At 36.5% G+C, this 17,936-nt stretch overlaps 1 protein-coding gene across 1 annotated transcript; it reads left to right on the forward strand.

Annotated features, from left to right (window-relative positions):
- The first annotated feature begins 9,790 nt into the window (after positions 1-9,790).
- LOC113362229 (aldehyde oxidase GLOX1-like) lies at positions 9,791-11,644 on the forward strand. Its single transcript, XM_026605173.1, has one exon. It carries the CDS (start codon positions 9,807-9,809, stop codon positions 11,478-11,480), a length of 1,674 nt encoding a protein of 557 aa, XP_026460958.1. The 5' UTR covers positions 9,791-9,806; the 3' UTR covers positions 11,481-11,644.
- Positions 11,645-17,936: the final 6,292 nt, after the last annotated feature.

The raw sequence follows: 17,936 nt of genomic DNA on the forward strand, positions 1-17,936 counted from the left end.
CTTGGTTCAATATTACCGTCAGTCCCCTGCCGATGTATTGGGCCATTCATACCGGTATTTTAACGAACGCCAAATGACGGTGAGGGAGGATCTGGAACGTGCTTTTGGAATTTTGAAGAGGAAGTTTGCTATCATTTGTGGGTCATATGGTGGGCTGAGTCCTCGTGAAATACACAAAACTATGCTCACTTGCATTATTCTTCATAACATGGTAATTCAGGAAACTCGTCGCAGTAAGGAGTGGACTAACTATGAAAAAAGACATTAGAATAGAAAAACGAAGAAAATAGAATTAGGGTAATCGGTTACTCGGTTTAGTTTTGCGAGTAGGTTTGATATCTGGAATTTCTGGATATTGACAAACTATCCCATTTTGTGTGCGACTAATAAACACGAAAAAATCTCAAAACCCTCAATTTCTATTGGTCGGGGGCCAGGAGCTCTATAATTCAAGTTTTTGGCTTAACTTTCAATGTGAGGCCAGCAATTTCCCCTCAAATTATGTATACAATGGCAGATTGCCCCGTATGTCGTCTTCTGGGAGATATGGATAGAGAGAAATTCAAGGATTCATGGAGGAAAAGCCAAATCTTTAGAAAATATAAACATGTTAATTATTTAAAATATTTGTTTCTGAAGCTTTCCGAAGGATATCTTCAAAAAAAATTACTGTTAACCAAATTATGTTTCAACGGTATACTATAGTTTCTATCTAATACGTCATCTATGATCTTTGTTTTTCTTAGATTTTCGGGATTCTCTTAATCCCTTGTAAATCCTGTAAATATCCTTTTTCTTTTTAAATATAATCTCCCTTTTTCAAAAAAAAAAAAAAAAAAAAAAAAAAAAAAAAACCAGTTCTTGAAAGTGAAAAATGATCTGTGTTACATTTAATGACTACACACCCCTTAGTATAGGAATCCTATTATTGGGGCTTCAACCAAATAGGATTTTGGGGGCTTAAAATGCTATGTGTAGCCAAAAGATGGATAGGGGGACCTCAAGGTATATGAAAATGTCAAAAATTCCCTTACCTAAATTTCATTATTCATCAAAAAAAGAAAAAACCCTAAATTTATAATCTTCTCTTCTCCTTCTTCTCCTTCTCTTCTCATTCACAAATCAAGATGAAGACGACGATCACGATTTAATCTTGAAGAAGATGAAGAACAATTAAAAAAAAAACAAATCATGATGAAAATGATGATCATAATTTCATCATGATGAGGATGATGGTCATAAAGAAAACCCACAACTATTATCTTCTCATTTTCCTTCTCATTCATAGATCATGACGAAAATGATCATAGCATAAAAACAAAAAACTAAGAAAACCCATCATTTATTTTTGCTTTTGAATGGTTAAAAAATCCGATTCGATGAATTTCGCGCAAAAATAAAACAAACAACTTCTTAAGGTGTTTACGAACGGGAGTTCTTAAATTTTCAGCCGAAAATACATGTTTCGGCTTGGTTTTCCCAACCGAAATTATTTTTCTAGTTTTTTTTTGGTTTCCAGAACCAGTTACGGCTCCCAGCCGTAACAGCACTTACAGCTGGGAAAACCCAGCCTTTTCTGGTTCCGGAAACCAGAAAAAATCAGAAAAATAATTCCGGTTAGGAACACCAACAATTCCCAACTGTTTTTGCGTTCTAAGTTTGGCACGACAAATTATCTCAGCCGTAAACAATATTTTCGGCTGGAAGTTCATCATTGCCCAGCCGAAAAAGTGTCGGTTGCGGTTGGGATCTCATGTTTTTCCAGTCGAAATTGCAAAAAAACCCATATTTTTAATGGATGTTTTCCGATTTGAATCAACAAAATCCTCCAAGTATAAGGTTATCCTGAGTAATTTAAGGAGATGCTTCACCATATTAGGTGGTTGATTTTCAAAAAACTTAAAAAAAAAATCCTCAGAATCCTCTTACTTAATCAAAAAAAAAATCAAAGAGAAAAAAAATTGATGAAAAAAAAAAGTTTTTGAGTTTCATAAAATTCATTCACTAATTCATACACTAATCATAATTAGTTTACTTAATCACCCTAATTAACACTAATTCAATTGAGGGTATATTAGGTATTAATAAAATAATTGGATAAGGGGCTATTGGTTTGCTATTTCATAACCCAAAAAAGACCCCAAAACTATTTGGATTTCAAGCCCAAATAATAGGATTCTAGTATAGATCATATATTTAGGTGCCTGCAATAAATCCTATCTCCCTAAAGAAATCCGAGTCAGAAAAAAATGTTAAAGGTTGAGCCTTTTTTTCCTGGATAAATTGGGGCCTATACTACTTAATTGGGGCATATTAAATTTTCCTTCCCACACCACCAAATTACTATAGGCACCCAAACTTCTAAAAAATTCTAATTTACTCCCACATTAATTCCTAAAACAATCTCATATAAATACTAATCCTTACCATTTTCAGTAAATCCAAAAACAAAAAATCCTAAACCCAAAAAAACTTTCTATTTTCATCATAAACTTTCCAAATTCTCAAAACCCTAACCAAAAAAAAAAATTCATCCTCTTCTCCGACGATCTTCGATCCAACCAAGAAAAAGGTAAATCTCCATCAACCCATTCTATGATTTGCATTTCTTCATTGATTTACATGTTTAAAAATATATGATTAACCCAGAATCAGTTTATATGATAATTAACATCAACTGATTCTGTGTTTTGGTTTCCGCCATGAAGAGCATGCACGGTAATCGGTTTATATGATGATTAACATTGACCGATTTTAGGGTTAGAAATGAAATCATCACCAGAATCGGTTTATAAGTGCTTTAGAATAATCTGATTCTGGGTAATTTTTTATTTTACTTATGCAATCCCGTAATCGGTTTTTTATGTGCCTGATAATTTACCGATTATGTTTGACTCTTCAAATTCCTTTTCATAATCGGATTTTATATATGTACCACATAAACCGATTGCAAATGTTTGACACTCCTGTACGTTATTGAAGTCAGAATCGGATTACATATGTTTAATTATGTATCGATTCTTAACTAGTTTTTTTTTTGTTTTGATTTTGTTTTATATAGATATGGACTTCTCACACCTAGCGTTTTACTCTCGAAAGCTCATATTGGAGGACATTCTTAGGAAGCCACAACGAGTGCCAGAATGAAGCCTCTATAAGTTTTTTTATGGGCGTGAGACCAATCTTGAACAATACCTCGCATTGATTGACAAGCTTGCACTGGAGGAGCTTTATGAGGTATGAAAAAGCGGGGGTCAAACAACACCACCCAATATTTCACCTAGCAATCTGTATGGACAAACTTGAATATATTTTTAAGAGAATCAACAAGACTCAATCAATTAAAAGTATATCAACGAGTTTATATCTCTCTTCTTGATTTGATTTACTCAATAAGAAACTGCGAGTTCTAATCAAATGCAAGGAATAACTTGGATGGTACCAAATACCAATATCCAAGGATCAATCAATGACAATCAACAACCAAAAGTTTGATTACTCTAATTGATGATCTAACACACAACCTGTATTATTTCAATTATAAAGATAAAACAATATAATGCGGAAATTGAAATAATACAGACCCCAGAAATTTTGTTAACGAGGAAACCGCAAATGCAGAAAAACCCCGGGACCTAGTCCAGATTGAATACATACTGTATTAAGCCGCTATAGACACTAGTCTACTCCAAGATAACTTTGGACTGGACTGTAGTTGAACCCCAATCAATCTCCCACTGATCCAAGGTACAGTTATGCTCCTATGCCTCTGATCCCAGCAGGATACTATGCACTTGATTCCCTTAGATGATCTCACCCACAACTAAGAGTTGCTTCGACCCAAAATTGCAGGCTTTTACAATAAACAAATTTGTCTCACACAGACAAGTATATCAAAGGATCAATCTGTATCCCACAGATAAATCCTAAAGGTTTTGTTCCGTCTTTTGATAATAATCAAGGTGAACAGGAACCAATTGATAATACGGTCTTATATTCTCGAAGAACAGCCTAGAGTTATCAATCACCTCACAACAATCTTAATCGTATGGTAGCGAAACAAGATGTTGTGGAATCAAAAACAATGAGACGAAGATGTTTGTGATTACTTTTTATATCTTTCCTATCGGAGATATCAATCTCAAGCCAATCAATATGATTGTACTCGTACGATAGAAGATACAAGATCAGATCACACAACTACGATAAAAGTAGTATCGGTTTGGCTTCACAATCCCAATGAAGTCTTTAAGTCGTTAACCTGTTTTTAAAAGAAGAAAACCAAAGGTTAAAGGAGAATCGACTCTATCACGCAATCTAGTATCACACGTAAGGTGTGGGGATTAGTTTTGCACAATACTAGATGTCTCCTTTATATATTCTTTCAAATCAGGGTTTGCAATCAATGTTATCTTAGTAACAAAGCATTTAATATTCACCGTTAGATGAAAACCTGATTTAGATTAAAGCTAATATTTCTCAACCGTTAGATCGAAAACTTAGCTTGTTACACACACTTGACAATGCACGTTTCTAGGCTTGTTAACATACCCAAATGTATGCACTTGTTGGTTCAACAATAGTTAACCAAAAGGTTAGCCATATGATCATTTCATATAAACCATGTTCTTATTCACCATAGCTAGTTCAAATAACTTCAAATGAACTAGTTAGAGAGTTGTTCAATTGCAAGGAAATCTTATATACTACACAAGACACAATTGAAGCAAAGATGATTTGATTCACTTGAATCGCTTCATGAAATTTTATAGCCACGGTTTGCAAACTGCATTCCTTAGTCTTTTTAAGTTTAAGTTCAGAAATCATCTTCAGATATATAACCTTCTCAAGTTCTCAGACTAGGTTCACAGACATAAGTTACCGGGCAGAGTTTACAAACTCCAGCAGAAATTCTCGGGTATGAGAACTTCCCCGGTTCGCAGACTGAGTTCGCGGACTTAGCTTCACGCAAGTAGTTTGTCAAATCCAGCAGAAATTCTCGGGTTTGAGAACTTCGGCAGTTCGCAGACTGAGTTCGCGGACTTGGCTCACGCCATTCTTCTGGTTCTCTTGATCAACAAAGTTCGCAAACTTTCGTTCAAGGAATAGGATTTATACATAAATGTGTTTCCACAACAATGCTTATGTCCACCATTGGTTATGTAATCTAAACTCTTATTTCAATCATTGAAACATTCTTAGAGGACGTTATACAGTTGCTACACCATTTCTCGTCAAAGCAATTTTCAAGATAATTGAAACATATCATGACTTTTGTCACATGGTAAAGATAAACTTGATCGAAGAGAAAATATTACCAACACATATTTTGAGATGTAGATAGGCGAGATATTCTCCACCTGAAATACCAAATATATATAATCCAAGTCTATATATATAGCATACGACTTCTTGTCTCAAAGAGTAGGAGATAGAGTATATATACTTTTGAGTGATAGATAAGTTCAAGTCTTCACATAACTTTTTGTCGAGAAGTTCCACCGGTTCCTTGAGTAGTTCTTCTACTTGTATGATGAATCTCCATGAAGTCCTTAAGCTCAACTACACTTTTTATCCTAGTCCGAGACTTAGCTATATAAGACTAGAAATCAAGACTTATAGTTTTGATCACTAACATTGACAAACATGCTTGAGATAGAAATGCATGTGAGTTCGACCGAGCAATGTTCTAACAAGGTCATCATGTTCGCTAGGATGAGGAGAAACATCATTAGAGCTGAGAGGGAGGTCCATACAGAAATGGAAGGTATGTGGGAACAAATGGCTCAAGTACAGGCTGCTGCTCCTAATGGTGGTTATGCTGGTGATGCTGGTGATGGTGTTCCTGCTGATGGTGGTGCTGCAAATGCTCCCGGTGGTGCTGTTCCTGCTGATGTTGATGCTCCTGCTCTTTAAGTTTTTAAGTTTTAGATATTAAAAGTTTAATATTATCAGACTTGTGGTTGCTTTAAGTTCTTAACACTATTTTAAAGTTTTTATTTTGGATGATCTTTGTGTTGAACTTAATGCACTTGAAGTTTTAATTATAATTATGTGTTGTTTCTCAATAATTCTTGCCTGACATTCCCACAATCGGTCTACTCGATATGTCAACATAAACCGATTGTGCAAGCTATTTTTCGTGTATGTTTTTTAGCCAAGCTATAATCGGATCACATATGGGAATATATAAACCGATTGGTGTCGGTGAAAATTTAAAATTTAAAATGTATTTAATCGGTTTACATTGGTCGCAAGAAAGACCGATTCCTTGTGGCATATAAACACAATCGGGTTTTACAGTCCTTCTAAAAGACCGATTATTTCAAATTATTTCACGTTTTTAAAAAAAAACCATTTGGGACTTTCTCTATAAATAGAGACCTCACCCTTGGACCCCATTTGCCCCAAAATTGATCATTTTATTCCCCCTCACTCCATATAATCCACAACTACTCATTTCATACATATACATACAAGAAATGGCATCATTCGACTCCGCGGAAGATTTGGCAATCACGAAAGCATGGTATGCGGAAAATCGACTTAGACGTCAATCCTCCGAAAGGGAGGATTCAACAATCTTTTGGGCTAAAGTACACAAAACATTTAGCCAAGAATTTGGAAATCCTAATGCAAGAAGTATTCAACAACTCCATGATAGGCACCTAGTCATCGAAAATGCGATACTTGCTTTTTTATCTCTGCAACCTCGGATTTTTAACACTCACCCCTTCACCTTGTCCATTGCAGAATTTTTAAGTAAGTTTGTACCCAATATTCTGTTATCTTCCAACGAAACACCACTAAAAAATGTAAGCTTGTTTTTGTGTTTTTGTAGCACGAAGTCGTGAAAGCGCGCTACTTGGAAGTAAAGGGGGAAGCATTCGCCTTTGATGCAAGCTATCACTTCTTAGCATATAGAATCCCGGAAGATAACCCGGACTACTTGGATGTTGTATCGTCTTTGTCGGAGGAAGATTGATGGCTTTAGAAGTTTTTGTATAGGTTTTGTGGGAAGACCTCTATGTAAACTCTCGCGAGACTATAACTCGTCCACTAGAGTCGCCTAGGGGTTTAAAGGCTTGATGCATGTGCTAAATGCACCCAACAATACTAATGCAATGAATGAAAATTGGTAATGAAAGGAAACAATAGGTTGATATATGTCATAAGTAAAATCCGATTTTCAAAATCGGGTTATAAAACATGTAAATGTTAACCGATTATTGATGTCCACTATTAATTCGTAAACACCAATCCAGAATCGGTTTACAAGTGAATGAACGTAAACCGATTATGGGCACTGTTTACGAAAAAAATCAAAATTTGGTGTTTTGATGAATTCTCTAACATTAATTAATCTCACATCCAAAAAAAAATTAATCCATAATACGTTTGTAGAGAGGTGCACATTCCGGCCCTCATAATTGGCCGAAATTTTCATAAGTGGTTTTGGTTTCTCTTTCCTATTTTATCTTTTCCCTAAATTTCGTTGAATGAAAAAAATATTAGACTCCATTAATAATACTAACACCTCTTTCTTCTGTAAGCCAATCCGAAAGATACAAGTGGATATAGAAGATCAAGACTTGGAACCAAAATTATTAGAAAATCATCAACCTTTTGACCTGGAATATCATGATTTGAACATAAATATAATTGCTTTTGTAATCACGCTTTTGTTGTAGCAATGGCCAAGGTTATCAACGATGATATCTACAATCATCAATTTGTTCACGGAAGAGTATTCCGAGGTTCATTAAATTGGGACTTCCGTTAAAATTTCTTTCCTTTTCTTTTTCTCTATCTTCCACTATTCCTAAACTAACAAATGAATCCATCATCCATCAAGTTGTTTGTGAATTTTGCTTCGTTTTATGATTTTGGGTCCTTGTCATCTTTCCAGAGATAAATATTAATTTTTTTTTATACCAACGATCAATGAAGTTATTAGCAGAGCAAGTAAATAAACTCATCTTGAGAAGCAACTATCAGAATTAATCCCGCAGAAAATTGATTCAAAAAATTTAAGCTACAAAATTGGTGATTATCAAAGGACTACATTCACAAAAACTCTCCACTGTAGAGACATCTGTTTCAAAAACAATTATCAGTTATCACCCAAAATAACTGGGGATCACAAGAAAATTAACCTTGTCCCGTTTTTTAGTTAGATCCAAACCTTGATCTCCATCTTATCTCTAAGATCTTCTGCATCTTTTTCAGCCTCCTATTAATGTTTTGTTTCTTTTTAATTCTGAATAACATTATGTTTAAGCATCATATATAGAGACGAATTCTATCTGATTACCATTTTGAGAATGATAACAAATATGTACATAGAATATTTTTTGTTTCATGAAAAGATTGAAAACGGAAAATATTTTTAACGTATGGAAATAAAATACTGAAACTAGCGTAGTGGTTTTCTTTTGTAAAAATCATCCGATAAGAGCAGTCGAAATGTACACCCCGGTAGAGGGATGCACAGTTGGACTCATTAATTAGTGCTAATTAATCAGGAATAAAATAGATAGTTTGGTAATTATTTTGATAAGGAGTGGTGTAAAGTTATTTCTAATAAGCTTTTTTGTCATATAAGTGCAGGCCCCATTTTAGCCAGGCTTTTTTTACCTAACCCAATATCTTGTAGGCTGTCTTCAAAAAAAGGCTACGTTTTTATGAACGTTCAGAGAGGCAAAAAAATCAACCTTATAAAATGCCCTATGATCAACATCCCACAACGACTGATTATCATCTTTGATTACCATAAAAGTTGACCACATAATTTTAGGAGACAAATTATTTTATTCATACAGTTAATAATAGTATATCATGCAAAATGAGCCTCTGATTATTAAGTGATTACCTACTAAACAAAAAGAATCTTCAACGATTCTCTAATAGAATTCTTATCCTAAAATCCGATGGGTTAATACATTCATTCTCTAGCATCCGGATTACAGTGAATTAGGATGGGTTTTGCAAGAAACTAACAACGGTCGATATATATATTCGATGCATGTTTCTGCTCGACTTAAAAAAATAACTATACAGGACAACCCAATAATGCCTTCTTAATGTTTTTGGACGATCCATTCGATCAACTACAGATACAGTGAATAACGGTATAGAGTTTATATATATATATATATATATATATATATATATATATATATATATATATAAATGAAAGTCAATGGTACGCAGATGATCATCGATTTGATTAAAATAGCCAGTCTACTTGAAAGATGCTCTTCAAGGAAAATATGATGAATTATATGTACATGCTAATTGCCCACGTTTGACTTGACACAACACTAAGTAAAAAAGGGCTGAAAGAGAATCAGCTAGGATCAACAAGGATCAACAAGGAGGTGAAGTCCTGTTTTGTATTTAACCCTGGGTCAATCAGCGCATGCATGATAGTACCGTTGTTGCATACGGAAATAGTACTTGCACATCGATGATAACCAGATCCACTACAATTTTAGTTGAGAAAATATGCGCCAAATGGGACCAAAAACATATATAGCTGTTAATGCATGCCTCCGATCTCTTAACTTGGAGAAGCCTCATGGAAATGAAAAAGAATATAATCGAAGTTAGTTGAGAAACATAAACCAGAAAATAATTTGAAAATATTATATTATAAGTGATATAGTTGGTGGAAGTATCTCTGATTGTAACAACCTTGACATTCATAAGCTACTAACATTCTCTAGGAACATATATAAATACTCAGACTCTCACCCAAACATATATACCAAAAGAGAGTGTTGGGTTTTTCAAAACTAATAACCATGAAAGCAAAATATGTTATAGTTTTCTCGGCATTACTTTTTTCTCTCATCATCGTAGGTGAAACAGCTACTACGGGTAATTGGGAGCTATTGAAGGAAAGTATTGGAATCTCGGCAATGCATGCTCAGTTATTGCCAAATGATCGAGTTGTTATGTTCGATAGAACAGATTTTGGTCAGTCAAAAATTTCATTACCTGAAGAAAAATGTAGAAAACTTGCTGATGGTCGGATTGATTGTTCTGCTCACTCGGTCGAGTTAAACCTTTTAAATCAAGATGTCCGTCCTCTTACTGTCCTTACTGATACTTGGTGCTCTTCGGGTGCATTAGCTCCTGATGGCATGCTAATTCAAAGCGGTGGATCCAACACTGGTGAGCGTGCTGTTCGAACTTTTCAGCCGTGTGCTGACTGTGATTGGATGGAGAATCAGAAGGGGCTAGTTGTTCCTCGATGGTATGCATCTAATCAAATTTTGCCAAATGGGAAAGTCATTGTCGTTGGTGGTAGAGGTCAGTTTAGTTACGAGTACATCCCTAAGAGCTCATTGCCATCGGATTTCAAAGTCTTTGCACTTCCATTTCTTAGAGAAACCAGAGATGCCGTAGAGAACAACTTATACCCATTTACTCATCTCTCAACTGATGGGAACCTATTCATCTTTGCTAATACTAAATCAATTTTGTTTGATTACATAAGAAATCGAGTTGTTAGGGATGATTATCCAGCCATGCCAGGTGGAGTTTCACGCAATTATCCAAGCACAGGTTCATCTGTACTGCTCCCTCTAAAGCTTGGTTCCATCAACGGTACTAATGGTGCAGCACCAGATGCTGAAGTCTTCATCTGTGGAGGGGCACCACCAACTTCATACATCAGTGCGATCAAAGGAACATTTTTACCAGCTGCAAAATCATGCGGACGTTTAATGATCACAGCGAAACAACCAAAATGGGTAATGGAAGAAATGCCAATGGAAAGAGTCATGGGTGACATGCTCTTGTTACCAACAGGAGATGTCTTAATTATAAATGGTGCGAAAAAAGGTGCAGCTGGTTGGTATTTAGGTAGGGAACCGGTTCTAAATCCCGTACTTTACCAACCCGAATCAAGTAAGTATGAGATAATGGAACCATCCAAGATCCCTCGAATGTATCATTCAACTGCTGTCTTGATTACTGATGGTAGAGTATTAGTTGGGGGGAGTAACCCGAATAAGAATTACAACTTCACCGAGGAATTCCCTACTGAATTGAGTGTTGAGGTTTTCTCGCCACCATATTTAAGCAGCGGTCCTCGGCCGCAAATTAGTTGGGCGAAACCTGAAACTGAATTATCCTATAAGCAACCAATATCAATTGGTTTTACTACGAAGAAGAATGGGGAGTTCCCTCTTTTTGATAAGTTTTTTAAGAAGAAAAGTCATCAACAGAATGGAGAGTTAGAGAACATTTCTGTGACGATGGTTGCACCATCATTCAACACACATTCTTTCTCCATGAATCAAAGGATGATGGTTTTGGAAACCAATCAAGTACGTCAACTCTCCGGTAGAAGTTATGTCATCGACTGTTTTGCTCCGGCGACTCCTAATATTGCACCACCCGGCTATTATCTTCTTTTCGTGGCACACAATGGGATTCCTAGTAAGGGAAGATGGATTCACATCAGTTAATAGTGTTAAGTGTGAAAGGTTGCTAGCTTGCTTTCTATTTTTCGGATGTAATCAGGAGTCAATGATTTGGTTAGTTCATCTAACTGCCTGAACTAGTACATTTGTGAGAGATTCTCTTGTTGACATGCTGTAAGATAAACTGATGATTACAACCATGATATTTAGTTAACGTTTACACCTTTTTTTTCATTTATTTATTTTCATGGAGTTTGTGTCTTCAATTGTTTTTCCATTTAAAGTAATTTCAAATAAATGGTTGTTTTTGTACATTGATAAAAATTGACGAGATCAAGGTATTCTACGTGATTGATTTCTTTCACTGATTTCACGCAGATTTCTGATTTTCATCGATGGGTATTTTATGTGATTGATCTGTTTTAACGAATTTGAGGTTCTTTCGGTTTCAGATCGATGAAAATGTAGCAAGAGAAATTATAAATCATAGATCTCTTCCACATCCAAACATTATCAGATTCAAGGAGGTTAATTTGATCTGAATTTAATTCTTTTGATTGTGAATTTTTTTTATATTGAATCAAAACTTTGATTCAGTGAAGATGAGGTCAAAGTCAACTATCCATTGATTAAATAATTCATCCATTCTTATATCATTTCAAACTAATATGCACTTAAATTTATATGTTTTCAGGCAAGATATTTCTTCCAGCAGCTTATTTCTGGTGTTAATGGAGAAGAATTATCTTAGATTATAAATAGTTGGTGATGAAACCTGCTACTGTTAATTTCTACTTGTTTGAGCAGATCTATGAACGTTTGACCTCAGCTCCGTCTCATGCCATTGAAATTGCAAGGGAGGTGAGAAGTTTCTATTTTTTTCTTTAAGCATTTGGTTACTAGGATTTCAATGAGCTGCAGATTTTTTTTTTCTTCTTTTTTTTTTTTGTTAATCGTTTTCACTTTTTTCTCAAGGGGTTTTCACCGTATCAGCCTGTTGTATGCAGGCTAGGCTTTACGGGAGGGAGCTGGTAACGCTGTGGTTGCAGTTGGAGGCGATGGTACTCCTTTCATGAGGTTCATGTTGTCGTGTATCTGTAAAGCCAAGTGGTTTCTTAAGTTTTGTTTTGATAGTACGCTCGGATGTTGTGGCATGGTCATAACAACTTGAAGTATTTACAAATGTTAGACTTCTGAGATCTCATCATACTCTGGCTTGGATTGGCAGGTTGTAAATCGCCTCTTCTGGGGAAGAATACCTGTTTCAGGTCACTATAAGGGGTATAGTCATGCAACTTTCCTTCGTGTAAGTGGTTACTGATCATGTATTTTTTTACTTTTCATTAAATTTTGGATATTAAAATGGTGTTGGTTGTTGTGCAGAAGGTGGATATTAAACTTCGTTTGGTGCTTGGTGGTGGCTAGAGCTAGATGAACAGGAGATGGATATAGGTGTTGTGGCCGGAATTGAGTTGGACAGTAGAGATGAACAACAAGGGTGCTCGTAATGTTCATAATAGTTGAATAATTTGTTACGCAGCTGAGGTGGCGATGCAGTGTGCAATTGGTATTGGTTGGATGTATTGTATGCATATTGCGAAAATGGAGGTGTGAATAGTGATGTAGGTTATGCATCTACAAAATTTGTTGCATAACTTGTTATGCATTCTTGAAATTGGTTGCATAACACGTTCTACAGCTTTTTTTTTTTTGCATAACTTGTTATGCAGTTCAGAAAACGGTTGCATAACACGTTATGCGGCTATTTTTTTCTTAGTATTGAAACCAACAAAAAATAAGGCTGCATACCTTTTCAGGCACCTACAATAATATCTGCATAACATGTTATGCAATCGTGAAAATGGATGCATAACCTGTTATGCGTCCGAAAATATGACTGTATTATGCATCGAGAAAATTGTTGCACAATCTTTTATGCATCGAGAAAAATAGATGCATAACCCGATATGCATCCGTAAATATGGGATGCATACTGCATTATGCATCAATTTTCTTATGGAATCAACCAAAACAATGGTTACATAACTTGTTATAGATGCATAACTTTGTTACCCAAATGCATAATTTGTTATGCAGTGGAGAAAATGGCTGCATAATTCGTTATGCGTCTACAGAATATGTTATGCATCTTTTTTGGTGGTTGCATAATAGTTATGTATCAAGTTTTCGAAAATTTTGCCTAAAATGATGATCATCTCCGATTTTTTCGTGAAACACAAAATTTTGATATTCTTATTTGTACTCGTTGCGCAGCTCTCTTAAAAAGATTTACAACGATATAAAATTTGTAAAATTCCAAACCGCGGATTTTTAGATATGTTATATCTAAGTTGCGTTGCCAATTATACCCCTGATGCATAACCCGTCATGCGGATGCATAATCCATCATGCAGACATTTTTAATAATTTCATATAATTATTGGTGTCACGGAAATAATTAAGGATGTCACGGTATCTAAAATTAATTATGGGCCTGACAATGAAAATATTATATTTTTTGGGTCTGCGCCTAATTTTTCCTTAAATTAATGACATTTATATAGTTCTAACAAATATTATGAATTATTTAGGAATTTTTAAGGTGTTTGTTTGGGGTGTTACACGAGGATATGTAGTAGCTACACAAAAACCAAAACCTATACAAGAAGAAAAAAAAAATCAATAAACACCTTCTCTACATATAAAAATTAGTTAATTTTTTAACTATATCCCTTTTATTTATATTACTAAGTATAGTTTTGGTCTCATTCGCTTTACCTTCCTTACTCACGAAAGACACTAGCCTTAACCAATTTATTTACCCATGACAATATTTGAAAACAATAACAAAAAAAAATGAAAGATCCACTAATTTTTGGGACAAAAAAGTAATAAAGTTATTTGTTAGGGATAAAAATGGTATACTATCCCACATTCGTGTATTAATTTAGGTTTCCGATATTTTTGAAAGACACACACAAAAATGTCCCATTTTTGATAATTAGGCCATATTCCTGTTAAGCATGTAATCACAAAGTTGTTCGTTATGCATGATTGATGAGTTGTTGTATAAATAAAATCATTCTGTATCTCTTAGTGTGCAAGGTCAACTTTGATGGTACTAATTAAAATAATTAACATCCGCTATGCTTACATAATATTCGCATGTATTCTGGGATGATATTGTTCATTTCATACTGACCTAAGATGAGATCAGTAACAACTTAGATTATCCCTTCTGCCAATTATGCCCATTCAATTTAGTTGCAGATAATGTGTTAGTTGTGCCGTTAACCCTCTCTGCCTATTGATACGCGATGTAGAGGGTGGGGCTCAGTTGACATGGTTTATAGATTTTACAGGTATTGGACTCGGTCTGCGTAGGAGACATGCTCAATGGCTTCAGATCTGTCAAGAGCGAGTCGGGGCCTATGCCATGTATCAAAATACACTGTTCCCTCCGTTTTAAAATGATTGATTTGTTTCATGTGTAATTTATATGTGAAACCGGCAATCTTTTTGAAACGAAGAGAGTACTATGAAAAAAAAATAATGACAAGATTATGTCAACATAATATCAAATTATATACAGAAATAAAATTCTCATATTAATAAGAAAGCTAATATATAGAAAATTAAATGAAAAATAAAATAAAAGCCTATATATTAATTACATTGTAACAATGTTCTTAGTTGGCATCCGAGCAACAAGCTGGGCGCCAACCCCTTTTTGAATAGCAACACCCAATCTATGGAAAATAAAACTACCTAGACCACTACCAGCATCATGACTAACTAAACAGTTTTTCAAACGCTTGAAAAAGCAAACAATGTCTTCACTGAGTTCCCCTAAGGTGGTGAACGCCAAAACTCCCAAACCATAACCATGTGAATCACATTCACTCAAATATTTAAAACGTTTGCACGCAATTGCTTTAGAAATAGCCTGCACCGGAATGAAAGAACGGACTCCATCACCAGTAAAAGGTGAAACACCTGTGACATCCATGCAAACATCTTGGCCGTTTTCCCAGTTGAGAACAAGGATATCTGCTGGGCGTAAATCCTTGCCAGATTCTGAAGAAAAACCCAAAGAGACCTCTTTGCGTGCAGGAACACCAGCTTTGTAGCAAATACTCGCAATAACATCCCAAACTAAATCATGACGAAACTTCAACCCCACGTCATTAGCACAATGTAATGCATGGTCTCCAAAAATATCCATAGATCTATTACAACAAGAGCACAAACCATCTTCAACAAACAAAGGGATGCCGAGGCTATAGTAAACAACTGCTCTAAACTGTCTGGGGCCAAGGCACTGATTCAACCCATTGATAGGGACAACTAAGAGGTAGTCTTGAGCATGTTTGATCTGATTGCATTGCCACAGAATGGAATCTCTTGCAGACAAGGTAAATTGGACAGGGATATGCTTCTTAACTGCATCAAAATAAGTGACTGCTAGAGAATGCATGGAGGGGGGGGGGGGGAAGTGTCATCGACGCGTAAGAAGAAGGCAAACCACATACCTGAATAAATTTCTGAAGAGCCAACTGATAGGCAGTCCCGTTATCCGCTAAGAAAGAGCTACCAAGTATTGTCTTCCGCACTGAAGTAGTCTGACTCTGGGAGGCGAGATAACAGTAGGAACGGGTGTCGGACATAGTATAAACACCAAGTCCCCCATCTTTGATAGGAAGAGTGGCCAGTCTTTGTTGCAAAGGCCCAAAACCAGGCCCATCTCCCGTGATTAGAAGCCTCAAATATCTGAATAAGTGGTCATCAAAGAGGACAGAGGCCAGGTGCAGAGCTTCTGCATAGGTGGTGCGCATTGCAAAGTATAACCTGGATACACCAACACAGTTGTGGAGTAACAACAACTCACTTTGAGGATTCTTGAGCTTTTTGATAGCGGACATAAGCTGGATAGTCTTGTTCACCCTATTAAGCACCATGTCGCTCATGAAGTCCAAATCCAAACTCACAGGACCACCCGGCAGCTTAACTCCCTTGCTAGGACGACCAATATCGGGGGGAAAAACACTTACCTCAATGCTGCGTGGATCAAGCGTGGGCCAAGAAACCTCAGTCTTCTTGATATTGAGATGTAAGCCCCTACTTGGTCCTTCAGATTCTATAATACTCAAAGCTCTGGCAACCTCCATTGTGTCACCAATGATCATCCAGGTACCAAGCGTGCAAATACAGCTGACAGCGAGAAGCAATATATTTTACAAGGGGGTGAAGTGTCAGAGCAAACAAAAGGGGACCAAGCGGATCAACTTGTTGAACACCGAGCGCAGAGGACAAGATGTGTTGGTCATAATAAAGTTTAGCAGGCCTTGCATAACAAAATTCTACCCAGCGAGAAATACCTGGGCAGTGAAGCCGGACCTCCCGAATAAGACAAGACCTGCTTACCATGTTGAACGCATTCGAAAAGTCAATAAGCAACATTGATATCTTGTTCGATTGCCCTTTCAATTCCAACAAACCATTGACAGCATGAAGTATACTTTCACCTCCTACCGGCACACCCACACCAAATTGAAAATCCCCCAAGTAAGATAACATGTCCTTGCCAACTGAAAAGGCAGCCACCTTGGAGACCAAGCGTCGCCAAATAGTACCTACCACGATAGGCCGAAGACCACCTCCAGGTTTGAGAAGAGGAGTAAGGGGTGCACTAGCAATTAGCTCACCCAAAGCCTTGGGACACTTACCTGCCAACAAAAGGTTGACCACCCCTGTAATCGAAGCCACCAACTCATCCGCAACTTCCGCCGCTGCACCACTCAGAGCATCGACTAGATTTTGTGCACGTAGCCCATCACGACCACAAGACGTACCTTTAGGAAAACCCTTGACGGCCCTCAAAACAACCCTTGGCTCAACCGTGAAAGGATCACCATCAACAACATCGTCTGGAATGGAAGGTGAAGGAGCTTCAGGGTGTTTAGAATGTAGTTCATCCAAGGTTTGCACGCTGCAAGGAGCAACCCCATTCGGGGACAAAACTCGAATAGCTGCAGCAAAATGTCCCTGCTCTATCTTCTCCGGCAAGCACTTAAATTTGACGCTTCAGGTCTCTTCTTTTTACAGTCCGGATTGGCTGAGTGCTGTTGGCATGGCTGACGCAATAACTTGGAAATCAGAGTGTAGCATCCCGATGGTTCCTTCCAAGTCAGGAGTGCCTGTTGGATGGCAGCTACTTGCAAGCGCTTCCTGTTGGAAGATTTCTCTTCAACTGACCGCTTGGGCCTATACAACAGTTACGTGCATATGGGAAACAACAGCAAGCGTATCCAGCCAGTTATGTCAGCAGTTAATCAAAAAAAAATATCTTATTTGTGTGACTTTGGCAAGAAAAAACTCATTTTAAACGAAATGAGGTTGTAAACATACAAAGAATGTATAGTTCCCTATAATAAACTAAGACCTTCCTAAAATCCGCAGCTTTAGCTAGCTTAGTACTATATAACACCATGCATATCTTAA

Source organism: Papaver somniferum, chromosome 3 (genome assembly GCF_003573695.1).
Source record: "Papaver somniferum cultivar HN1 chromosome 3, ASM357369v1, whole genome shotgun sequence".
NCBI classification, from domain to species: Eukaryota; Viridiplantae; Streptophyta; class Magnoliopsida; order Ranunculales; family Papaveraceae; genus Papaver; species Papaver somniferum.